At 39.8% G+C, this 26,991-nt stretch overlaps 1 protein-coding gene across 1 annotated transcript; it reads right to left on the bottom strand.

Annotated features, from left to right (window-relative positions):
• Positions 1-6,058: 6,058 nt before the first annotated feature.
• LOC104259663 (scaffold attachment factor B1) lies at positions 6,059-26,753 on the bottom strand. The gene is made up of 21 exons (XM_059831923.1): positions 26,412-26,753; positions 24,816-24,903; positions 23,546-23,610; positions 23,254-23,460; positions 21,897-21,959; positions 21,295-21,322; positions 19,896-20,394; positions 19,417-19,466; positions 15,751-15,851; positions 13,855-14,004; positions 13,683-13,759; positions 12,603-12,742; positions 12,171-12,262; positions 11,659-11,765; positions 10,191-10,484; positions 9,764-9,901; positions 9,222-9,264; positions 7,708-7,829; positions 6,873-6,985; positions 6,696-6,747; positions 6,059-6,428 (listed from the first exon to the last, which is right to left on the bottom strand). The coding sequence occupies exons 1-21, from the start codon at positions 26,598-26,600 to the stop codon at positions 6,299-6,301; spliced, it is 2,748 nt and encodes a 915-aa protein (XP_059687906.1). The 5' UTR covers positions 26,601-26,753; the 3' UTR covers positions 6,059-6,298.
• Positions 26,754-26,991: the final 238 nt, after the last annotated feature.

Below are 26,991 nucleotides of genomic sequence, written 5' to 3'. Positions count from 1 at the left end.
GAGTACTGGGTGGGAAGGACTTTTTCATCTGACCCAGTACATCTATTCTCTTATTACATCTCGATGACAATGTGCACATTCAATAAGGGACTGATCCTTTCATACAATTGCTGGATTTAAGTTGCATGTTTTGCCAAGTCTAGTTTGTGACCTATAGAAATAATTGTAGGTAAGACGGGGTGCTAATCAGATTCCTTTGCTGAGCAGACAAGTGGCAGTGTAGAAATTGACTTGTTAAAATAGTACCTGTGCTGCAGCTCCCAGAATCTTTGAGCTTGGAAGGGACCTGTCAAGAAAAAAGTGTTTACTTTTGTTCAGCTCACTCATTACCTTTTCTCTTTCTGAACATGGTGACACTGGCTATTGCAGAGTGGCCTGGTGCCACTACACCAAACAGTTCTGGAATATCTTCCTCACAAAAAGAGTTGGCATTAGTGGGTAGGTCTAAAAACTCCTCAGTGCATTTTGTAGTTGTGTACTCTATTTTTGCATAAATACTCAGTCCTCCTTTCCAGTTTTTAGCTTTTTGCCTCATAGAGGTTTTGTAATAATGACTTTCACCGGCTGCCTTTTTCTGTCGCCAGTTATCAGGCACTCTGGCTGTCTCTAGTGGACCTGTCCTACAGAAGGATAAAAAGTTTACATCTGGCAGCATTGTGGCACTAAGCAGAATTATGGGATGCTCCCATCCCACCTCCAAACTTACTGGTGTCTTTTCAAGCCCTTAATATCTCTGGCTGCACAGGGGAAAAGAAAAAAAAAAGAGGAGGGGAAAAGAAAAAAAAGAGGAGGGGGAAGAAAGCACAAGCAGCTTTTACTAACCCCATTTAAGCAGATTTGTTTCCCCATGCTGCAGAAAGGCTAATTGACCTTGGGAGCTAGTACAGAGCATTTCTTCAACTTGCCCAGTTAGTGTTCTGAAAGGCCTGGTCTATCTTCCCTTGGCAGAATTCCCCCTAAGGTTTGAAAGCAGCCATGCCTGCAGCACAGGTGCTGACTGGAACTATTTTCAACACAAATGAGTTAGGTATTACACACGACAGTTACAGTGATTAGTATCTGAGAAGTTAGGGTGTTCTTTTTGAATGGATGTTGCTGAGAGGGAGGAACGGCCTCCAGGGTGTGGTTTTTGAGAAAAAGCAACTGAACAAGGCATTTCTCAAACAGCCTGATGCAGTGACTTAAGCATAAATAATTTGTTTTTCTCTTTGTTGCAAGCTTTTCACTACAGACCTATGGGCAAGTCTTGTTTTACTTTCAGCCCTTTATCTAGTAGTCCCCCTTCCTTCTGTTCTTTCTGTTGTGCAGGTGCTTCACCTCATTCTAGAACCTTGATAACCTCTATCAATATCCCCATTTCTTCCTTGGCTTCCCAATAGCAACTGCCCTTGAAGCAGCACAGCTTTTCTAGCAGGAGTTTCTGTCACAGCTACCCATGCATACACACCAGAAAATTATGGAGCTAAGATACTTGTGCAGAGCTGCTATTTAGCAGACTGGCTCCTGGGCATGCTGGCAATTACAGTACATAATCAAATTAACTCCAGCTGTGAGACAGGAGCTGTCTGCCATTTTACAGCCTGTGTGTAATGAGCTCACTGTGGCTTAGGCAACTGACCTTGAAAAGCAGCACATCTCACATAACAAATAGCTCAGCTAGAGATGCACTGGGAATGTGAGTTTATGGGAACAGACCTCCCATCTCTCCCGCTAGAGTAAGGGTCAGTCTGCATGAGACGCTCAGTCTACCATTGACTGCCCCTTCACTGCTCTTTGGTAAAATGGAGGACTTGATTTTCCAGAGCAGTGTTTCATTTTTGCCTTGCAAATCACTGTAAGTAATAAAAGAATCATGTCCTGTCTCCAGGATGGCCTCTGTGCTTATCTTCAAGTCTTTTCTGAAAACGCTTACCCTCAGCTTGAATGTCCCAGAAGATAAGGGGAGAGGTAGAGTGAGGTTCAGGACTCCAGTGAATGGTTCTACTCCCCCATCCCACCAGGCCAGACCTCCTACGAAGAAAATTCTGACACTGTCATCGAGAGAGTCTTCATCTCTCTAGCTTTTGCTAAAAACAAGATGTAATCACTTCAAACAAAGCACTGTCTTGGTTTATGTACACACACTATGTACAAATAGGTAGAATACTGCACCTCTGGCATGCTTGGAACTTCAGTTCTCCATGCTTTTCATGATCTTCTCTACCACTTTTTTTGCCCTTTCATGATTGCTTTCTAAAGCGTCTTCATTGTAATATGCTTTCTCAATGGTATTTTATGAATGCTCTTAAGTAATTCAAGTTATTTACTAAACAGAAGAGAAAGGTATGTACAAGTGAATACAGTTCTCTTGTATGTCAGCACTTACTAAGCATCCTAGTTTGGCTTGCACAAATGCTTCAGTTGCCTGCTTAAGGCAAGAGAATTGGCATGAGGTGTACTTTCTCATCCTCACACTTCCTGCAGCCTTGTCATTCCAGCACTGTTCCCAAGAAGCACAGATGACACCCTGCACCACCAGCATCTTTAGTATGTTTATGAAGTAAACATGAATTATGGAGGATTTATGCCATTTAATTATGGCATCAGATTAGTTACACAGACTTCCAAAATGAGTGAAAGCCTCCAAAACAGTTAGAAACTGTTTCCCTCCACTGATGATAAAGAGAGGCTAGGCTTCTAGTGTAGACATGCTAGGGTGGCCTTTTAATAGCTAGGTGCTGTGAAAGTTCCTCTACGCTAACAGCACAGACCACTCATTCCGAGTTATGCAATACCAGGTCAAACGTGAACCTCACACAACTTTTGGAGATGTTTTTCTCCGAGTTTCATTCCGAGTTATGCAATACCAGGTCAAACGTGAACCTCACACAACTTTTGGAGATGTTTTTCTCCATTTGGACAGAGCTGTTAGGTGACTCAATTAGCTAGCCCCAGTGGAGTCTCTCTTCCTTTGCAAAACAAGCAGCAGCTGACAGACTCAGTAAGAGCTACATTTGACATTGCTATAGCTTTCAGAGATCGGACAAACATAAGCAAAAACTTTCTTTACCTGAACTACCAACTTGAGAGGCCACAACAGCAACACTGAATAAAACTAAACTAAAATACCGAGGGACAAACATGGTAGGGCAAGCAGCTCACTCTGCTGCACTGTGGTAACTAGCTCTTTCCTTGGAGGGCACCGTTAAATTGGAAACAGGCAAATGCTCAGGATACTGCTTGCATGCTTGTTAGCATCAAACATTCTTCATCTGCAGGCCAGGTTTTATTTGTGAGGTTGAAATCGCTGGGAGATTACCATTAGCCATAGTGCCTTGAATGATAAAACACACCTGGCTTTTGTTTCTCAGTTAGTAGGATTATTCCACCTCCTTTGAATGCAATTACTTAGCTTTTCTCATCACAGAGCTTGCATGCTTCATTTGGTTTCATTTTAAGGACCAGAAAGGTTGGGACTGGTCTAGAAGTTGTCTTTCCATTGCTGAGACTTCTAACAGGTTTGCAGAGGCAGTAAGGTTGATGAGTAAGGCAGGCATAAGCAGTATTAGAATCACTTTTTTGTTTGTTTTTGATTAATTTAACAGACTTAAAAAAAAAAACAAAAAACCACCTGAATGCTTTTGGTAACATTCATTAGAACTACCTGGAGGACTCTAGCCTGCAAAAGTTCAATGAATGAGGATTTCTTAAAATCAGGGAACTCACATTTGCTGTTTGGAAAAAAAAAAAAAAGCCCTATGCAAACCTGAGTGAATCAGCATATTTATGTTTTACTGTGTGCTTTACAAGTTACAGCAGTTGATTACAGCAGTAATTAACCACAGAGATGCTGCCTACTTACACCAGTAGTGGACATTCTGAGGTTCTGCTAGAGTTGGGTCACATTGTCTCTCTCCTGAGTTTATTCGGGATTGGGGAATAGAAGGCAGCTGTTTGGCTTTGTTTCCACCTATGCTGGGTGGATTTTTTTTTTTTTTTTTTTTTAATAGCCCATAGAAATCTTTGCACCAGGCAAAAACCAAACCAAAAAACCCACAAACCCAAAACCAGAATTTGTCCCATCATTTCCGTGCACTGGATTTAATAAAGACTGGGCAGATATGATAGCCACTGCCTGGGTGTCAAGGTTTGAGGGATTGGCTGCTACCGTGTCAGAAACATGCATGTTGCCAGCGTGGCCATCTAGCGCAACTAGAGGGACATGCAGTTCAGTTAAAAACCTGGTGAGAAAAAAGCCTTCATCCTAAAGTAAATATGATTTTCAGATGCAGTAAACATCATAATGAGATAATGAGAGGCTTCAGTTTGATTGGCTGGTTGTTGGTTTTTTTTCCTCCCATGGTGGTCAAAAAGGTTCTTTTATTAGAATAATTATCTCCCCCAGATGGTAAAATACTATCCCTTTGGTGTCAGTCTCTACGAAAGTTGTTGATGCAATGGTCTGAGTCACAGGCATGACTTTTTCGACTTCTCCAAACTCCTTAAATAGTAGACCAAGAGATGGCAGTGTTCCTCATGCTTATAAATGACTGTGTGGTGCTGTAAATAGAGCCTGCCCTGGCTGGAGGGGAAATCTCATTAACTCCTTTTGGGATGCTACATACCTGCTGAGGACAAGGAAAGATGCTCTCCTTAAAGCTCTAAATGGACAGGTCAGTTGTGCTGGAGCTTCACGTTTCCATGCAATTCCTGCAAAGAAGGTCCAGATACAATAATAGGGACAACCATAGGTTCTATCTAGTGGGAGTGATTCCCTTGTCCTCATGCTTAGTGGTCAATGATCTGAATTTGGAAAGGCAAAGCAGAGCAGGTCTGGGGCTGTCACTGCTATTTTCTTTCTCTGTATCAGAGGTGAACATCTGAAGGATTAAAAGCAAGGAGGCACTGGATTCTATCCAGACCCACAGAATTATTAGTTAGTTGCTACTAAGCGTAGCAGTCTGGAAATCTATTCTTTCTCTTTGCATTCCTAGTGTGTATTCTTGAACAAATGACTCAAGTCTTTCTGGGCCTTAGCTTCACCATTAAAAAAACCCCCTAACTTTTACACTGAGGTTTATGTCCGTGTGATCCAGACAGCCTCAGGCAACTCCCCACTGTAATCAAAGCAGCTTTTTAGAATTTAGATGGTTTGTCCACAGGGATCCTTCTCCAGTGTAGGAAGTCTCAACCTTGATGGAAAAGACCTGAAGAGTTTCACTTTCCATAACAATGTAGGCTGTAGGAAATGAATGAAAAAAATCTTTAGGTAACTGAGGGGGGGGAAAAAAAAAAAAAAAATCTCTGAAGATGGAAAAAAACCCAGTGACCCTACTAATGAAAGTAACAGGATTTTTTCCCTTGGCATCACAAAAGCCATCTTTGGTGGGTAACGCTAAGGCCATGTTGCTCCAGAGATGACTGCACAAAGACAAATTAAAATTAGAATATGACAAAACAACAGAACATTTGCACCAATCTTTATCATGTTAGTTCTCAACACATTCTTAAAATGATGCCAAAGCACAGCCGCTGGCTGTTTCTAATCTACTTCTTCAAGTAAATTATGGATTGCTAGGTAAAATTACTGGCCTGAAATTGGTGGAACTTTGGACTACCCTGATCTATCAGAAGCTAAACAAAAAATATTCTGACTTGCACTTAAAAGTCATTACTTTCACAAGTACCTGTGCATTTTCTCTTATAGAAGCTGTGCTGGTAACTCAGTATGTAGCCTTTTTCAGAGTATTATGTTGCACAGTACCTACCAACATAAGACAAGATGAAAAAAATTCTTCACCACTTGTCCTACAGGATCCTAAGTCAATTTTGCAGTGGCAGGGTGTTTGAACTTTGACAACTGCAGTCTACTAACATTCTCTCATGCTGGTGTGTATACTAGTTAATTTTGACATGTCTGAAGTAACACAGTATTTCAGTGTATTTCTGGGAGCTGTGTGCTACTGAAAGTGCAAAGGGACACCTGTAAGGCATGTTGATACTTCACCTTTGAAAGAAAGTTACATGGTTTAACATAGAGCTGAATAAATTAGTTTTCCAGGGACTGCTGAAACACAGCAATTAACTGTAAACTGGCTTTTATTAATGGAAAATGGAATGCTTCATTAACAAACATTTTAAATGGGATATGAACAACACGTTACAAAACAGATGAGTTCACATTGGATTGAGTGACATAATATGGCAGCAGCTTAAAAAAAAAATTACACTTACAGTAGCCCGTAAGTTACAATTAATGGTAACCCTGGGTAACAGATTCATTTCAGTTGCCACCTTGCATTAAAAATTAAAAACACATTCAGTAGCGACGATTGAAACGAGGATCGTTAGGTCTGTTTGCTCTCTCCTGGCCAGCAAATCCTTCTCCTTGCATTCCTCCTCCATGCATCATCTGACTTTGGTTGCCACCTTGCATGAAACCTCCACGCCTAGAAAGTAATTCAGACATTTTAATTTTCTCTTATGACTCCAGTAGTGAGGTTGATATAATGGGTTTTCTTTTAAAACTTTTTGCGTGATTTTTTCACTCTTCATTAAGATGCACTACAAAAAAATCATAGGATTTTATTATTCCTTGACATTTAAATAACAAATCAGGTAACTGATGCTCCCATAAGATGTTTCTTTGCCCAATTTAAATAGAAGAGATGCCCCTTAAAAGGGAAACAAACACTTTGCTTTTTTTAAGTTCTTACCCTGACATGCCTCCACGATGCATCACATGGCCAGGTCTGCCTCTACCTCCACCTGAAAAAGTTCAAGTGCTTCCTTTATATCCACAGTAATAGTTTTACTTCATCTCCAAGGATAATAATGCCTGTATTTTCTGCTTTACATAGGACAACTAATGAGCTGTTGTGCAAGAAGCATACCTTGCCATCTCTCATGATCCCGTCCTATCATGCCTCCATCCACACTGCTCTGCCATGAACGATCTTGATGTCCTTCAAACTTTCGACCGTGATCTCCCCAATCACGTCCATCCCTGCAAAAGTATGAAATTCATACCTTCTCACATTAGTCACAGTACACAAAATAGATCCAAGTAAAACAACTAAGTCGCAAACTTACTCAAATGCTTTACCAAGGTATGTGCAAATCTTGTATTTATGTTGCTATCTGTTAAGTCAAATCTCAGTAATAAGCCTTCTGTTCAATCCAACTAACACAACAAATAAGAAAGTAAGATTTTCTTAATGTGGTTTATGCTACATTGATGTCTCAGTTTACTCCGAACATCCTAGCTTGTTTCGACCGGTCAATTTATTTTTGGTCATTTCTGTAGGCTGGCTTACTCACCAGACTTATTAAAAACCAAAAACACAACACAAAACCTCAGAACACACCCCCCACACCCCCAATCTGTAAGCATTTTATGAACTTGTTTTCCTTTCCAACAACTACAAACTGGGTAAGAACCACTGCCCTGAAAATATCAAGCTTTGATAGTAGTGTTAGATAAAATTAATTGAAAACATGAAGACTTTCAGATGTGAAGTTGTTAAAAAAAATCATGCCAAGATGCATGTTTTGATGCACAAAGCAAGCTGAAAGAGCTACTCATTTGTAGTCCATCCAACAGAGAACAGATTCAGGGGTGAAAGTTGAAAAAAAAGAATCGTACTTCCAAAAACTGTGGCCCACTTTCATGTATGGAAAAATTCCTTAAATGTGCAAGAAAAAATATTTTCAGTTAAGCATACTAACCGTGACTGTGGGGGTATCCCTCTACTTTCACTCATTCTTCTGTCAGATCCATAGCTACCCCAACTTTCCCGAGAGTCTCGTGAATGACGGTCTGGCCCTCCATGGCGCTCATCTGGATAATGCTAAAAGGCAAGTAACACTTACAGGACTGCCCACAACAGACTCTCTAATTGTTTAAAGTTGCCCAGCTGTAATTACTCAATCTCAGAATCATTTAGGATGGAAGGGACCTCCTGAGATCATCTAGTCCAACCCCCCTGCTCAAGCAGGGTCAGCCAGGGCAGGCTGTCCAGAACAGTCTCCCATCAGGTTTTGAGTATCTTCACAGCCTGAGACTTCACAACTTCCCCATGCAACCTGTTCCAGTGTTTGACCACCTTCACAGTTTTTTTTTTTTTTTAAAAAAAAGAAAAAAAAAAAAAGAGGTGATTTGTTTTGTCTTCAGATGGAATTTCATGTGTTTTAGTTTGTGCTCATTGACTCTTGTCCTGTCAGTGGACACTGCTGAGTAGAGCCTGGCTCTGTCTTCTCCATACCCTCCCTCCTGTGAGATATTAATGCACATTGATAAGATAACTCCTAAGCCTTCTCTTCTCCAGGCTGAACGGTCCCAGGTCTCTCAGCCTCTCCTCATACAAAAGACGCTCCAGGCCCTTAATCATTTTAGTGGCCCTGGGCTGCACTTACTCCAGTGAGCTCTTATCTTTCTTGTACTGGGGAGCCCAGCACTGGACACAGTACGTCAGATGGGTCCCAAGTGAAGAGGAAGGATCACCTCTCTTGACCTTCTGGCAACACTCTTCCTAATGCAGCCCAGGATGCTACTGACCTTCTTTGCCAGCATCGTGCAATGCTGACTCATAGTCAGCTTGTTGTCCACCACGACTCCAAGGTCCTTCTCTGCAAAACTGCTTTTCATCTGGCTGGTCCCAAGCATGTACTGCTGCACAGGGTTATTCCTCCCTAGGAGCAGGACTTTGCATTTCCTGTTGTTGAACTTAATGGAATTTCCCTCTGCCCAATTCTCCAGCCTATACAGGTCCTTCTGAGTCTCACAGCTTAGCCATCAGCAAAGGGCACTTGAGGATTCCGTGACTCCACAAAATTAATCTCTCACTGCTTGAATGTGCCCTGAGGGTCTTTCCCCCCAGCCCTCAAAAACATGCAAACATCTCTACTAGTTTTGCTGTTGTTCCCATGCAGCCTCACAGAGTTAATTTTATGCGTACTTTGTACCTTTGCCTTTTCTACACAATCTTTTGGACTCTACCTTTTTGACACAATTCACTTGTTTTGTTTGACTTGTATCAGAATAACTATATCTAACTTTTATAATAAACATGTCTTTGAACTAAATTTCATCTTATTAAAGAAAACAAGACAATCTGGTTATTAACACATACTTTGGGAGATATAATTTAATTCTTAACTACTGAAATTTAATCTGACACACACTATAGAAAACCAGGTTCTAAGAAACTAAGATGTTTCTGTAGCTTTATAAAGCAACTCACTTGTCCATCCCGATCTCCCATCATTGTCCTTGATCCATCTCTCCTACGAACAGATAATTAAAATCAGATTGTGGTAGTAAAACATAGAGCAGTCTATAAAAATCCATCTATGTAACAACACAGATGAGAAATCCTGCTTCCATATAGTGCCAACATTATCTACAAAAGGCACAAACAGCTGGAACGTATGGAAACCATGACACATTTTGGACTCCTGGAAAACCCAGTTAGTCCTAAGGTATAAACCAGAACATTCCTGTTAAGATGCTAGGTGACTACAATATTATTTAGAAATTTTTCAAAATCCTACAAATGTGTGAAACAGCACTGCAAGCAGAACACTCCGAACAAGCCTGCCAGAAGGTTTAACTCACGGCATAGTACAGATCTCTTCATGGTTATATAAGAAAAAGTCCACAGTCACTAAGCCACACTTAAAAAATAAAATGCAAACCAAACACACAGTAAAGGCAGCAAAATGTGACATTAAATGCATTTTTGTCTTTTGATTTCAGGCAACACAGTGGAGGTAAGACACCAACCTGTCTATTGAATGGTCTTGATAACGGCCACGATCCCTGTGATCGAAGTCATGGAAGCGATCCTGGCGACTGAAGTCTGAATGGTACCTATCATTCATTGCCATTCGCTTTGCCTCTGGCCAGTATGGATCATCTCTCCTGAAAGGGAGAACATACTAATTTTAGTCAAGATGATCACTTTTAATATTGTTCCCTCCTTCCAAACTGTGCGAACCAGAAGAAGGGTAATTAAGTTCAAAAGGGAGTTGAAAAACCTCAGAGAGGATAGTTTGACTGGGGCTATTAAACATGATCATCTCAATGCAATCAACAACTGCTGAATAATGGAAGCTGAGAGCATACGGTTAGCTTTCTATAGCACAGGCTGATGAGACAGAACCTGGCAGCAACATTTTCCACTTGCATCATTTGTATTTGCTGGCTTTACCTGCCATCTATGTCATACGGTCTTCTCATTGCAGACCGACGTTCTTGTTCATAGCGCAGTTGCTCATGCTGGCGTCGCAGCTCTTCTCTTTCTCTCTGAATGCGATCTTGTTCTCTTCTCCTTTCGTGCTCTATGTGCATTCGTTCTCTTTCCAGTCTTTCTCTTTCCATCCGTTCTCGTTCAAGACGCTGCCTTTCAATTTCCAGTCTCTCACGAGCAATCTCAAGTCTCTCCCTTTCTTCTCTTTCTCGGATAGTCTGCAGGTGCTGTTGTCTCTCCCGACGCTCACGTGTGCTATTTTAACAGAAACAAAAGGTTACAGATCTAATACTTCAACAAATAAAGGAAGTTAAAAAGGAAAAAAAAAAAAAAGAAAGGAAAAAGAAGTATTAAGAATTAAAACCACAGTGACTGCAAACACGCATTGCCTCCTTGAAATTATACCTGGGGGGGGGATGTGGGAGGGAGGGCACGGAGTGAAGACACTCAGCATACACACGAATTACTTGTATTTAGAGACTGATCATATCACTCCCACAAAACACACCTATGGGGGCAAATAATCCTGTATGGTCAGGAGAATTTGAATCCAAATGCCCCAAGCTCATTCCTTCTACTCAAATAAAATATCCAACTCTGAAGAAGCCAGAATGGTATGCTGGATAGTATGGCTCCACTAAGGCTGAGAAATCTACCTATGAGTAGATTGATGAAAGCATTTTTCCCTGTCCAATTCAACCTACTTTAGGTAACTAATAAAAGTTTTGTAATGTGTGGAAAGTGTTTTAACATGTAATTCAGGTCACAGTTTCAGCAAGGAATTTGAAGAATGGCCATTACCACCTTTATCCTGTATTAAAGGTCATGCAAACAGAAATAAAAGCTCTCCAAAAATAATTAAATACCTGAATTAAGCTCTTAACTAAAAAGATACAATGTGGAAACTTTGAAGGGTTGCTAGAAAATCCCCCAGTTTCTCTATAGACACAATGTATTTAAATATAAAAATATTAATCTTGTTTTATTTCAAACACTATGGAGACTTTGAATGCTATGACAAGAATGACAAGGTCTTACTCTGAGAAAGACAACTTTTCTCCTGGTCCTTCCCTGTATATTTGAGTGTAGCAAGTTTAGAATTATTGTTTCATCTCTACTATAATGCATGCTCAGCTAAGGAGAGCAGCATACTTAAATCAATCTAAACCACAAAATCTACAAAATGGAAAAAGAACAAAAAACAAACTGCATTTTTTTTTCCCAAACACAATTTCAAGCTTAATATTAACTGAGTCAATAATTGGAGCCTTCCCAATTCAATAGATATATGACCCACAAACACATAACAAATTACAAGCAAAAACCAAATCAAATCCCTCTTTATCTTTTAATCATCTTAATCAAAAGAAAATTATATTCATTCTAAGAAAAAAAAAAAAAATTCAAACAATTTCACTGTTGCTCTTACCGGCGCTGCTCTGCCTCCCTCATTTTTCGCTGTGCTTTAATTTTGTCAAATGGCACAATGCCTTGTCTCTCTCTGCTCTCTGATTTGCGATCCTGGCTCTTAATGCTCTGTATTTAATGTTGAAGTAGAGAAACTTAATGGAGTACATTTATAAAAGGACAACTGTCACAAACAATACTCTAAGCTCTGTTTCCATTCATAAATATCATGTCTCAAAGCTTGGTCCCCCCATTTTTAAAAAAAAGCTGTTCTTTTTTTAACATTACAGACACACCATATATTAACACAGTAATACTTACCTTCCCACATTTGTTTGGCAGGATTTAATTGCTGAATATGGTATCAGCCATATGAAAGATATTTTACTAATTAAGATCTAAATCCACATTATAGAAACTCTAACTGGACAAATCAGTAAGACAAGCGTGGGTTACATGTAGCTTAGCAGGATTCAGTACTTGTTTCTAAGGAAAACTGACACATAATGTTTCCCATGCAGAAACATTACTTACTCTGTCTTTTGATGCAGTCGATGTTTTCACACTAATAACAGGTTCTCCTTTGGATTTATCCATTACTACTGTTCTCTCTGTTCCTTTACTTCCTAAATAAATCAGAGGTTGAGCGGAAAGAGATGGAAAAAACAATCAAACTACATAACCTACACCACTCATTGCTATACCAGAAGTTATGTTCTCTAAAATGGGGGCATTTAAACCTCTCTTCAAAAATCGTTTTTTCACTACATTTATTCCAAGTGCTTCTGTTAAGGATGACACAATGTCAAACACCGTCCCCCCGCCTCTTTATACCTTCTGGATTTCCACCTAAGAACTGGAAATAATTCTAGAATATTGGCAGTTCTCTGGAAAGAACAGCCTACAATTAATTATTCATACCTCATCACATCTTTTACTCTATGAAAAAAAGAATAGCAAAATTACCTGACTTAATTGTTTTAGGTTGATCTGATGAGCCAGACTTCAGTTCATCTTTATCTTTTTTTTCCTTTTCATCTTTGTCTTCTGTCTTTTTAGGATCATCTTTTTGGTCAGATTTCTCATCCCTTTTAACACTGCCAGGTCTATAGATAGATATTGATATAGATTAGACTAATACAGAGTAAGAGAAAAGAAAATTAGAGGAGAATGCTAGCAACACAGTAACAAATAGAATTCTGATGTGATAAGACAGTCATAATTAGATTTCCAAACATTTCCTTCTGCAACTTCCTACACCGTAAATTAAGACAATCAGACCATGCTGTGCAGTTGTCATAAAAACTTGGCCGTAATTCAGATATCTCAACTGGAGGCAAAAGGAAAAAAATCACACCACCGTGTGCTTAATGCCCACAAAGTTTCTTATACAACAGGACAATTATGAAGTGCCAATGTGAATCATTTTTGTTGGGCAACTAGGTGAAATAAAGGCAAAAACTTCTCAGCAAAGAGCATTTAATAGGAGTTATGCCTCAAGAAGACAATTAAAGCAAAGGACTTAGTGTCTTATTCACTCTCTTAGTGTCTTTTTCGGCTACTTTCAGTAATGCTAGAGAGAAAAAGCATAATGCTGAAGAGGAACATGTTCTGCAAACAGCATCTTGGACAACTGATCTTTAACTGTTTGTGAGCACAACCACCTGAGAAAGCCCTATTCCAATGAGAGAAAAATTTAACAAAGAAACAGCGACATACTGATCAAATTGTCAAATGGCCTTTCCTATAGATTTGTGACATGAAAGCACCACAATCTTTACTAAAAACCAAATATAGCTAAATTAAAAGGTATGCTTGAAAATGCAACTTTCCATTGCCTACCTTAAAGCACATAACAGAAACATCTTAAGTTAGGCAGTGAACATCAACATAAGTTTATCTTGCAGTAGAAGTTGGAGAAATGCATCTATCGCTTTTTGAATGTTTGCCACAGAAATTCTTGCTGTAACTTTGTTTTTCCTGACAAATCAACATAGACTGAAGAACAGCAAAACACCTTCGGACAGAGAATTTTTATAACAGTACCTCTCACTGACTGTTTCTTTCTTTGCTTCATTCTCTTTCTTTTCACTTGGCTTCTTCCCAGCAGGTTCATTTTTTGCCTGAAATTTATTTTGCACATCATCAGCTGAGAATGTGGTCTCAGTCATTTGTACAATCTGATGGTAATGGAATATCTTTGAGGATCAGTACTCACTTTTTCTACAGAAATTATTTTCCCATGTAACTCTGTTTTGTGGAGGTGAGTAATACACTTTGTTGCTTCCTCGGCTGTAGACATCGTAACAAAACCGTAACAGCGAGCACCAGGACTGCGAGCATTGGTGACCACTTTTGCACCTACCACCTTTACAAAATAAAGGGGTATTACATTCACTGTAACAAGTGCCCACCATTTAACAGCAAGAAGTACAAGCTCCATATCTACTCTGTTTTTTTGCTGTCCATCATCATTTGGGAAACTTCTATTTTTAAGAGATTAACAAATACAAAAGGATCATTGCTTGGAGCCAATCATCCTTCTGTTGCCAATGCAATGCTGCAAAAGCTGCATCGCTAGATGGGAGCCAAAGACTGAATTCTGTTCTGAAGAAAGCCCATTTTAAAAAAAAAAAAAAAAAAAAAGAGAGGCTAACTTTATATCAACAACATCATTTTGCTTAAGTATAAAGAAGTAAAAACCTAATAAAAATTTGTAAGCCAGTTTCTACCCCCATGCTAATATTAGCTGAACTGCTTAGTCCCATCTCCCCTTGAAAAAATGTTTTCACGTCACTGCTAAGAGGCAGACCCACAATGTTTAAGAAACAGGAACTTTCCCCAAAAAGTATAACTTGAAAAAGCCCACATAAAACACCTGTTTTAATAAGTGGTGCTTACTTATGCTCATATATTCAATACAGCTCACTGTATCACAGAAATCAATAATATTTTACAGAGGTGACGTATTTTAAAGTACAGCTGAATAAAGAACATACATTTTAGCATCTGATTTATTGCAGATGTACATCTACTTCTAGGAAGCTTTGCCTCTGCTAATACTCCAAAGAAAATAACAGCAATTTTTCTAAAATGACTAAATGTTACCATGGCATCTAAGTAGAGGCAAATGCTAGGTTGGCTGTTGCATAGTTTTAAATTACATTTAAAATTTTATGGTACATCTCTACGATCAATGTTCCAGGTTACGAGATGGCATTCTGAACAAATAAATGGAAGGAAAGTATTGCATTTTTATTGTTACGAGGAACGTTAAAAAGGTTTTACTAGTCTCACGACTTTCAGACAAACTCAAAGCTGTGCTACACTTAATCCATTTTTCTACCTATTGTAAAGTTGCATGTAAGTTCTAGAGTATTTTCATTAGCTAAACATTCAACAGCAGGTTGCTAGCACATACAGTTCTCTTTTACCACAATCTGCTGACAGTCATCTTTAAATAGGCTTCAACAGTTTGACAGAAGTTCTTACTGATTGTCTCTGTCATCAGTCTTGTATTAAACTAGCTCTTTCAATTTCCCAACTGACAGGGAGATTTAACTTGCCATTTTGTCTATCATTAGCAACAACTATAGGACACCCCCCCCCCCCACTCCAAACTACCCAAACAAGTGCTTTTTGAAGCAATTGCCAACTCTAGACAAAAATAAAACTTCAGGTACCAAGGCAATTCTTAAGATATTCCCCAATAATTATGTTTCAACATTTACCATGTGGTTTACTTAGTCCTAAGGAAGTCTTTAATAAACAATGTTAAATTCACAGTTGACTGTGAACTTCCAATGGGTGAAGATACTATACTACAGCACAGGAGACAGAAGTGTGTGTAAACACTCATTGACTGTTTCAAATAAAGGACTGTAAATGGAATTTTTTATTTGTTCAGAAGTGAGCGACAGAATAAAAAAGCAGTCATTCAGCATGTACTTCGGCAATTTTTTCCAAGGAAAAATATCCAAGGAAAAATGTGATACCCACAACATTTTTGATAATTTGATTCCTTTCACTGTATTTTCAGTGACAGGAACTTAAGAAGTATTATTAAGACAGTTTCAAGTGAAAAAAAACAAACAAAACAAAAAAAACCCCTTACCTTCCCATATTTGCTAAACAGATTCTTCAGATCTGTAGCTCTGGTAGTGGAAGCCAGTCCACTCACCCAAAAGTTTCTACCAGAACCGCTAGCAGTGCGACCTAATTAGGAAAACAAACAAACAAAACCAAAACATACCCCAAATCCTAATTATTTCAGTAACTAGTTCTGAATTTAAAAGGAGCAGTTCCAAAAATCTTTTATTTTTTTAAATCATAGACCTAATTAAATGCAATGCATAACATTCTCCCCCCATGATTCACATTCCTGAAGGCAAGTGGTATTACAAATCCAAAAACTTTAAGATGGAACTACAAGCTTTGATATGTGCAACAGAAGTATGTTATGTTATTCTTCAAGAAAGAAACTGGACTAGGGCATCTCTGAAGTAACTGTGGCTCTTCAGAATGTTCCTGGATAGATCCCAGTAACCTTGCACTTACAGGAAAAGACAGAAGACCTGCCAGAGCGGGAACTCTGTTAGTACCCATGTATGCTCATGTCTTGCCCTCCTTATCTCCTCAACTCCAAAGGAACGATGAAGGCATGCAGATTAACCATACCTCTCAAGGAAAAACATTCACCATAAAGAAATCTCTCTGATTTCTGCCCACACAGATTCCACAGCTGGGATATGAAGTCTGTGACTTCAGTTACAGGAGTCAGAAAAGACCTACCTTTCTTTAACTATGCAAGAACTACAGAACACCCGTCCAATTTGGCATCTAAACTAGAAAAGATAATTTTATTAATGCTTATGTACTTGTAAAGTCTGAAAACTCAACGTGTAGTGATTAAAAAGTGTTTGAGCTGAACTCCAAGTTTTAGTGTTTGCATTTCAGTGTGAAGCACTTAATGCAGGGATACTGTTTACAGTCTCCTTTGAAATGTCTTTACTGTCCTTTTATCAGTCTCTGTAGTGTCCAGTTCCAAGGCTTCAATGACTGGAGTGAAGCACATTTCAGTCCAGCTACCTGCTTCCAAACCATCTGCCTTTTTTTTTTTGTGATATATGGAATTTCTCAGAACTGCTTTCAAGGGGAGATGTTTATTCCAGAACCTTTCTAAAATGCTGTTTTATTCGGGTGTCTTTCCATCTCTTACTTCCTCATAATTTTTGTCATTGTCTCAAACATGAGCTTATCTCTGAGAACATCTGAGAACATTGTTGTTAATATTTATACAAGTTCCCTAGGGAAGTGTCCTGGTTTTGGCTGGGATGGAGTTAATTTTCTTCCTAGTAGCTGGTATAGTACTGTGTTTTGGATTTAGGATGAGAATAATGTTGATAACACAGTGACGTTTTAGTTGTTGCTGCGCAGTGCTTATACTATGTCGAAGACTTTTCAGCTTCTCACACTGCACTACCAGGTGCATGACAAGCTGGGAGGGGACACAGCCAGAACAGCTGACCCAAACTGGCCAAATCGATATTCTATGCCATATGATGTCATGCTGAAGAAAAACGCGGGTGGGGGGGCATGGCTGCTGCTTGGGAATGGGCTGGGCATTGGTCAGCAGGTGGTGAGCAACAGCATTGTACAGAACTTGTTCTGTATATTCTTTTTTTTTTCTTTTTGGTCTTATTAAAACTATTTTTAATCTCAACCCACGAGTTTTACTTATTTTTTTTCTCTCCCTTATCCCACCAGGGGCAGGATGGGAGTGACCGAGCAGCTGTGTGGTGCTTAATTGCTGGCTGGGGCTAAACCACGAGAGGAAGCATGCAATCATTTGTGCCAATCTCTTAAAAAAAAAAAAAAAAAAAAAAAAAGAGGTCTTTTGTATAAAGGAGACTAAATCTACACCTGTCATCTTCTAGTCTCAAGAACTGCATGGACAAAGGTGTGTCATGCTTGCAAAGACAAGGGAGATACATTGTTTTGGTGTTTCAAAAAGCTGAGCCGGTGGGTTTGATGCTTTTACTCCACACACTTCCTCTAGAATTTTAAAATGGCCACCTGCAGTTACACTGGCACCAGCATCCTGGAGAAAGAGAAAAATGAGCACTTTCTTCTACTTTACCGATGATCTTTTAGATTATTTAAACTATGTTAACGTCCTTTTTGAATAAGCTTCTATCAGCCTTAACATCTCTAGTTTTTGCCCTCCCATAAGACTTAAAGAGGTGCTCCTGCAATGGTACTGCACTTCCAAGACAAGGAAAGACTGGGACTATAAAATCTTCTCCAACTTAGAAACTGGAACGATATAGGTATTGGGAGCCAACCCTCAATACTGGAGACATCTTTCAGATAATGCGTAAATCGACTGCTAAGTCCCCCAGACTTCTGAGCTCATAAATTTATTTTTCCTACACTCTTATTAATACAGCTCTCATAATGAATGCATGGAACACGGAAAACTCCTCATCCTAAATAAAATCCTTTCATACAGGTGTGGAAATAGCAATGTATGAGTCAGAACTGACTTGTATATAGTTCTGTACCTTTCTTTGGGCTCAACCACTTTGCTCTGCATGCATAAAGAGTTACATAATCAAGTAGCTACCTCTCCCCAGTACTTTTACTAAGCCAGAAAATTATTTAAACAAGTGTTATGGAACACAGCATATCCTTTGGAAGAAGGTATGCAGGGGCAAGGTTGTTATCAGACACCCAAGTTCCTGAAGGCTATTTTGAATGCAAACTTCAAGAAGAGTTTTCCTAGTCTACAAAAAAATACACTCGAGTCCTTGGGTAAATGACAGCATACACAAAACACTCCTTTAAATATTCTGAAATAAGAGGACACAAGATTACGGACTGTAAGACTCTAATGGAGCTGACGGTGAGGTCCAGTAGCTTGCACAGTTATAACCCTAGATCTTGCAAAAAGCAGCCAACAATGAGTTCAGTCTGTGTTGTAAAACCCAATTAAAACCAAACAAATTCTTCCTGCCCAGTAGGTAGACAGATCTCATAATGAGTTTCTTGCCTATTATAGGAATTGCTGGAACTTCCATGCTTACACTGCTGAACTACCTGCCTGCAGTACATAAGGATGTTAACAGTCAGTTCAAAATTTTCTGCCCTGGTCAGGTAGGAGAGAATAGAGAGGTGGGGGTGAGCTGCAAAGACTCAGCAGCCTGATGTATTAAAAGGAAGAAGTATGATGAAAAGAAGGAGCAGGCACCTGACGCTACTGACCAAGAAATTTTCATCTTGCTTATGATGCATATTTGCACCGTAAATAGGATCTGCATGGACAAAGATTTAGTAACGTCTATCTAATTTGAAGACAATGTTAAGCTATAACTGTCTGTGGCATTTAAATACATGAATACTAGATTCCAAATTATTTCAGCAAAACAGAAGAATCAGAAGCGTATAGTAGAGCAAACACAATTGCAAAAGGCTCTTGACTCACTAACAGCTGTTGGTAAGCATCTTCGGTACCATGAAGGACATATTTGCCACGTATTAACATCTACCTTTGACGATCAAGATACAAACAAAAGGGTGCAACACAGATATCCTTACAAAATGCATAAAAGGAAAATAGTTTTGGCATAAATAGATTTTAGAAAATCCAGAAAGAGGTCAATAATTTATGATATTTAACAACTGCACAGATTCCAACGCTTTTCCACTGAAATACCCCATCCAATACAAAAACAGTTTCTCCAAGCAATCATTAAAGTTCTATTTTTGAAAAGAAACATACCTTTCTCATCCTTTGCAAATAGCTTTGTATTTCTGTCCTCCTCAACAGGGCTAAAGACAAAACACCACATTATTCAAGTCAGAAAGAAAAGTGACTAACTACAAATAATGAAAAATGCTAAAATTAAATACCTACCAGAAAATATGTTGCAAACGAAAACACACCTTTGTATACTTGATTTAAGAAATCTGACAAGAAATAATGAAGTCAGATTCTTAAACAGACTTATATTAGGAAGATGTTTACAAATAAGAGTAATTTAAGAAAACAACCTTTGAAGGTTGAGGAAGGAAAGAAATCAAACCCTCTGTGTTTAAAAAAAAATAAAATCTGCACATGGAGAAATAAAACAGACTCTTTAGGAATAGGCTACAATTTCATCAGTCTCGGTGGCCAATTGAAGGAAACAGCTTATTCGCATCACTTAATGACCAATGAAAAAAAGATAGCATCTGGTCTATAACGGAGAAAAAACAAACCTCTTTTTCTGATCACCGCCCTCACTGGTTGAGGACTCTTTAGTAGCAGGGGATTCCTCAGAATTAGCTTTGTCTTCCGTTTTCTTGGCATCTTCTTTGCTATCTTTGGCTTCGGGACCTGCGCCTTTTTCCGCTGTTTCCCCACTAGAGGCTTCCAGGCCTTGGGAGCGTTTGCTACTCTGATCTCTTAGGGTCTCTACTACTAAAGATTCAGAGTCCGGTTTCTCTTCCTCTATTGTCTGTTCACTTGTCTCCCCTTTTGCTACAACTAAACGCTTTGCTTCCTTCCTTGCCATAGCTTGTGCTGATTTGCTGTCCAAATCTAAAGCATCTTCCTCCAACTGAGCGGCAGCAAGAGCGTCCTCTTCCTCTGCTAGCCTCTTGCCTGGCACCACGTTACTTGCTTCCTGTGCATGCGGCCGCTCCGCTTCGGAAGTTTCTTCGTTAAGTAGTTCAGATTTACAAGTTTCCCCCAAAATGTCGAGTATTTTCTCATTTTCTACGGATTTAACAGGAATAGAATGGCACAAGATTTAATCACCAGGGAAATACAGCAATCACAAATGTGGAACTGGCATGGCTGCCACACTAACACCAAGAGAACTTCTAAGCTACACAGAGATTGGAAAACCCTAGTGTACACAGTGTTAAAGCTACCACGCTAACTGCTGTCTGACAAACTACCAAATCAGCCCTAAAATGTTACAGGGAAGAAAAATGCCCCCACAGATTTAACAACAACCTTCTGGCTGATCCTTGATATTCTTCATGAAACCATTCAAGCTCTGTTTCTTCTCTAGTTAGCTTCCAGAGTCCGAGATGCTTAACTGAACGTATCAAGGCACTGAGGGTTCAATTTTTAAATTTCTGTGAAATTCTTTTAGCAGACAGTCCAACATGAGAACTGGGCATCTTCTGATGGTGCATGAGTGTGTTTGCAGTCCAGAAAGTGAAAAGTATCTGTATGAAATTTCCATGAAGAAACTCTTCTTTCTTCTGTATCCAGTAACTAATCTTTACATTTTAATGCCCTACAGTATCTTTTTACTGCTTTCACTGCTCTCTACTTATAACAGAGTTAAGGTGTGTGTGATATCACAAGATCTGTTTACAAGTAGAATCTTTAGCTTTTAAACTGTGAATAACTTCTCTAAATCCATTTATGTAGTTTAACAGGTTTTTAAACCATTTCATTTCACTGGAAATATTTCAACGATGACAAGCATCACTTCACAGATCTGGGGATATGATTGGGTTTCCAATCTCTATGACCCTGCATGATCTGGATTGTCCATCATAAAAATAATGCAAATTATGTTTGTTTGCTTGGGTTTTTAATAGTTAATGGTTTAAAAAGTATTAGTTGAAAAGACAGTAATATGTTTTTCTTTAACAGTACCTGGCTCCAAGTGTAGCTTCTCCATTTTCTGTTTGGGAAAAAAACATAGAATGACCATTTTATAAAATGTATTTTGTAACACAGAACAATAGCAATCCCCTGCCCAATCCCAAGACTGAAAACTACACAAACGCACCTACTACATTTAGCATTTTTTTTCACCATCCACTGGAACTGAGTATTTTATATAGGTAATTTTTCTGGCATATTAAAACCAAATCAAAATATCAGCCACAATTGCGTTCTTATATCTAACTTGGAATGTTAAAGAGACCAACAAAGTATCTTTGTGTACCACGTCAACTGCAGAGTGAAAACCAAACCCAGCTACTACTTGATATAATCAGCAAGAGAAAGAAGAAATCAATAGTACAAGACCATTTTTATTTGCCACAAATGTGGTGGAAGTCTTCATAGCGGACTGAAAAGTAGGGAAAAAACACAGGGTGTTCTCATTTGACAGACTGTATTCTGAGCAAGATCATGTATGTCTTGGATTCTGTTACAGTTTCATATTATGGTCATGTTTTCTTTTTTGTAGTATGAGCACAGAGTGAATACTGTTAGTAACAATCTGAAATACAGCTACATTTTCAATTTACCTTCATTTCAATTAAATCGGAAGAAGAGGCATCTAAATTGTTTTCAATTTCATCATAATCTTCCTAAAAGAGTAAAAAAGGAATTATAGCATTTCTTACAAAAAGTAACGTTAGCTTACGAAGAAATACTACTGTATTCAATTTTCCCTAGCAATAATATGAGAAATATTTTCCAGTATTTGACAGATCTCAATTGCTACTTCAGATTGTGACCCAAGAATGAGGAGCAACATATAAATATTCTTGATGATTAAATACCTTTCTCCAGTTACCTTTAATTTTAATTTCAACGTGAAATTGTTTACTTCAAAGTTACTCTTACTTAGAAAGGAAATTTATTTCACATTTCTGAGGTTACTGTACATAATGCGTTTTTCCATTTTCCCACTTCTTTACTTCTTTAGTTTCTAACTGATAAAAGTTAGAAATGAAGATGACTTAGGTTTCTACTTTCCAAAAACAAAACACGTCCCCAAAATCTTGCTTCCTTAAGAGCTGATGGTAAGACTCAACCAAAGCTCATTGGTTACATAATTCACAACAGCTCTAATTTACAGAATGCCAGAGAATTGCCTTTCAGGTTAACTGGATGTTGTCGCAATGACTGTTTTCAGAAGGTAAATGAATGTAAAGTTGAGACAGACACCGCAGGCCTAAAATAAAAATAAAACCAAAACTAGAAGGAGGCAAGGAAGGATAATATGTTCAGTTTTGGGACTGAACAGCCTACAAAAAAAAAAAAAAAACACCAGAAGGATGCAAGGAAGGATAATACTTGGGGAGTGAATGTAACATATAGATTACCCTGTTCATTCATTAGCAGGAGACTGTGCGGTCTGTAAAAGACATTGCAAGTTGCTCTCAAAAGTAAGTCAAAAGCCCAGCAATGTCAGAACAGGGCAACGCACAACACAAAGATCTTGTTTTATTAATCTCTCTGAGAAAAATGTACAACATAAATTCTTTAAACCAGAGCATTATTTCTGCAGAAAAGATTTCCAAATTATCTGTGAGTTGAAAACGTTTTTCTCTCTCTCTCCCCCCCATATATAAATATCTAGATGGAAAGAGCAAACACTGAAACTAATACATTACTTTCAATTCCAGGTTTCTTTCATGGCAAGCAAAGACTTTACTGCAAGGTAAAGAAGGCTGTGACCTGCCAACTGTGAACATTTCAAGCCTCCGATAGGTCCAAGAACATCTACCACTTAAAGAGTAGGACATGAGAGCTGTTAATGCAAAATAGAATCAATAACACATTCATGTCCTATATTCTCTTACACTGAAATAACTTGTTCATGTGCCCATATAATTATTAAGTACCTTCTGAAAATTTACAAAGATCTCTACTCACCTCATTTTCTGTTAGCTGATCTGGAAGTTCTTTCATTTCTGCTTCAACATTATCTTTATTATCAGACAGAGAATCAAGAATATTATCGGGACTATAGTCTTCTCCACAGTCTACAGCACTGCCATTGTCTATTTCAGCTTCATCTAATACACTAATATCCATCATGTCGATATCTTGCAAGGTATCCAGACTTGCTTCGATATCCTCCTACAGAAAGAAAAAGGGTAGATGTCTATTTATCGTGGGTTAAATAATGCATATTCTTAGTAACAGCAATAATGATTTCACTTACCTGCCCATCTCTAGAGTTTTCTTCTAGTCCATTGTCTTCAACACCTTCTTCTTCTGGTTTTCTTCCTAAAAATAGTATCACTGAAGTGAGATATAGCACTAAATTTCATAACATGTCTACTCTTCACTGAATTATCATTCAATACTGAGTTTGTTTCAACAAATAGGCATTAAGACCCTGATTCAGAAGTCTGGGTCTGTCTGGATATAACGGAGGATGACTTGCCACTCGATACAAGCAAACGGCATGAGTATGAACTAGGAGTAAGTAGCCCAGCTACATTTTTCAACAGCTACACTCCTCTCATTCCACAACACTTCAATACCTAAAAAATCAACACTGTCTAGGAAGGTGTTCCATTTAAAAGAAACACCCTATCATTGTTACAAAAACCTTCCTCTTACCATTTAAATAATGAAATAATTAAACTGATTTAGAATTAGTCTTCACTTTTAAGATCTTGCACACACAGATCACGTTTAGGCACATCTGTCACCAGCAAACTTGTATTGCTATTCAAAAACAACTGCTCTTTCTCTATTTTTACCCTGTTATCTTAAAGGAAGCAGCTTAAAAGTAAGTTTCAGAAAGTATCTTTGAAAAACTGACTATGAGCAATTCAAGTAAACCACATGTAACACAGCCCACACAAAATTTAATGTTTCTGAAGGAAAATATACTTAAATCACTAATGAGCTATTTCAGAACAGTTTATTTTCAAAACAGTTATAAAATGAAATATGAAACTAACAAAAGTTATACATTTGTTATTTGTGCAACAATGGTTGTAATTATTCCCTCTGTAATTTCTCGCATCTAAAAACGTATCCCAATGGTGATGGAGGTTCAAGGACTTCTATGAAAAAAGGAAAATGTATATAGCTACGGCAAGGAAATTAGTAGCTGGGATGTTGTGGAGCCACCTTAATATACATTGGCAGAGCTTTCCACGGGAACTTACGCTGCAGCTGCTTGCTCTATACCTGACACAATACTACACTCACGGTCACAAGTATAGAAACACCTGCAACTTACGGTCTTACCTACAGGTTTCAAGACTTGCTAACGGAAGTATGGTTAGGTGTCATATTATTGTTTAAACTTGTTATCACTCACTAACGCAACAGAGTTTTACTGTTTTCCACATGGGAAAAACAAAAAGCACTTCATTTTTTTAAAAATTAAACTAATGAAACAGAAGAAATCAACATCGTATGCTAAGTTCTAGCTACATGGAAACAAAGGAACTGTATTTGTCTAGACTCCATACCTTTGCTAGTTCTTTTTGGCGTTCTCTTGTTGGTCAGATCTGAAGCCACTGGAATTTCATCAGGATCCCCTCCTTCATCCTCAATGGCCTATCGGAGACAGCAGCACGACATCTATTGTATTGTTTGTTGGTGTGTATTTGTACTGTTTTTCCATGTGATAGCGTTAAATTTTTTCACAGTAGCTTGTATAGGGCTATGTTTTGGATTTGTGCTGAGAACAGTGTTGATAACACAAGAATGTTTTAGTTATTGCTTTTCTGCTCACACCGCCCTGCCAGTGAGCAGGCTGGAGGCGTACAACAAGCCAGGACAGCTGACCCAACTGACCAAAGGAATATTCCATACCGTATGATGTCATGTTCAGCAATAAAACTGGGGGGGGGTGGAAGTTGGTGGGGCTGCCATTACTTGGGGACTAGCTCAGCATCAGTCAGTTGACAGTGAGCAATTGTTTTCTTTTACAGCACTTGCTTTTCTTAGGTGTGGTTTTCTTTTTCCTCCTCTGTTGCTTTTTTTGTCCTTCCATTTTAAAAAAATATTAAACTGCCTTTATCTCAATCCACGAGTTTTCTCTCACTTTTACACTTCCAATTCTCCCCCCCATCCTGCTGGGGGGAGGGGGGCAACTGAGCAGCCATGTGGTGCTTAGCTGCCTACTAGGATTAAACCACGGCAGTATTTTTAAGGATTTGTCAGATGGAAACAATAGTGTCTCACCCTAGTTCAGGTCATATAGCCAGGCAGCCCTATCAGCGGTTAGAAACACTGAATAGTAAGGTGTTGTAACACAACCCCACAGCCAAATCAAGCTATGATTGAGGAGCAAAGTTCCCCTCATCTGTAAACAAGGCTCCCTACTCAGCAGATAAGTGCTTTTACTGTAAAACTGAAAGTGACTGCTACAGGAACTCAAGTGTATCTGACAGTATTTTTTTTTCAACATGTTGGCCTGTTAGAACGCATAAAAGAGTCTGGACCGACTATGCTGTTCTGGCCTCACTGAAGTCTGAAAATACATTCTGGAGAGGTGGGAGAAATGAAGTCAGCTGAAGCGTGTATAGGGGAAGCAAGAGAAGAGATACGGGACAGGGGAGCGCGTATACGCTAGGGGAGAGGAAATCGGGGAAGGATGCGCGTACGTCAGGGACAGGGAACGAGCAAAAGACTGGGGCCATCACGGAGTGAAATCAGAGTAGCACTTCAAAGGAACGGCTGAGGTGCGGGCAGCGGCACGGGTCTCCGCTGGGGGGCTCGGGACGGTGACAAGAAGCAGCGCAGCGGCGGGGCTGCTGGAGGTCCCGGCAAGGGCAACGGCTCTACAGCAGTCCGAGGAAAGGGGCACGCTGGTGCTGAAGGACACCCCGCGGCTCCCTAGGACCAGCGCTGGGAAGCAGCGGAGAGGCACGGTGGCGCGGTGCCACACCGCTGCCGCAGCAGCAGCCCAGCTCGCGCTCCCCTCAGGGCCTCCCTCGGCACCCCGACTCAGGACTCCGGGCTAGACCCCGAGCGCGCATGCGCCAAGCGCCCTCGAGCCCAGCACAAAGGACCCGGATGACACCTCCCCCGCCCCCTCTCCGGCCGCGTTTGCGCCTCACCTTCCTCAGCCGCTCCATGAGAACGCTCTTATTGCCGCCGCTGTCTAGGTTACGGCGTTTGAGCTCGGCCCGCAGGTCGATGACTCGCAACTCGCTCAGCCGCCGTGTTTCGGGTTCTGAGCCGAGAGCCGCGGCCCCACCAAGGGATGTGAAGTCCCCTAGCCCGGCCGCTGACTGACTCTCCGCCATCAAGGCCCCTTCGATATTCCGCCTCAAGCCTGAACGTACGGGAGAATACAGCACAATCAAGCAACTAACCTTGCGATCACAGCACAAAATGGTGGGGAGGCCAAAACGCGCCGAGGGGAGGGGGGAAAAAAGCCCGCACCGCGCAGGCTCGGAGCGAAGGGCGACGGCGAGCAGGGTGGAGGGGAAAGGCGGGGCCTGGACGAAAACGCGAATGACAACTCTTGCGCAGGCGCAGACAGCGTCGCCTGCATATAAGGGCGGCTCGCGCGCTCTCGCGCATGCCTACGAGGGCCGAAACAGACTGCGGTTGCGCATTCCTGGGGTGAGGCAGCCAAAGGAACTAGTGCGCATGCGTACATGCCATTGCCGGCTCCGGGGGAGGTTCCTCTGC

This window comes from Gavia stellata, chromosome 32 (genome assembly GCF_030936135.1).
Source record: "Gavia stellata isolate bGavSte3 chromosome 32, bGavSte3.hap2, whole genome shotgun sequence".
In the NCBI taxonomy this organism is placed as follows: domain Eukaryota; kingdom Metazoa; phylum Chordata; class Aves; order Gaviiformes; family Gaviidae; genus Gavia; species Gavia stellata.
The sequence above is the reverse complement of the archived record's forward strand: the minus strand, read 5'-3'. Positions and strand labels throughout refer to the sequence as shown.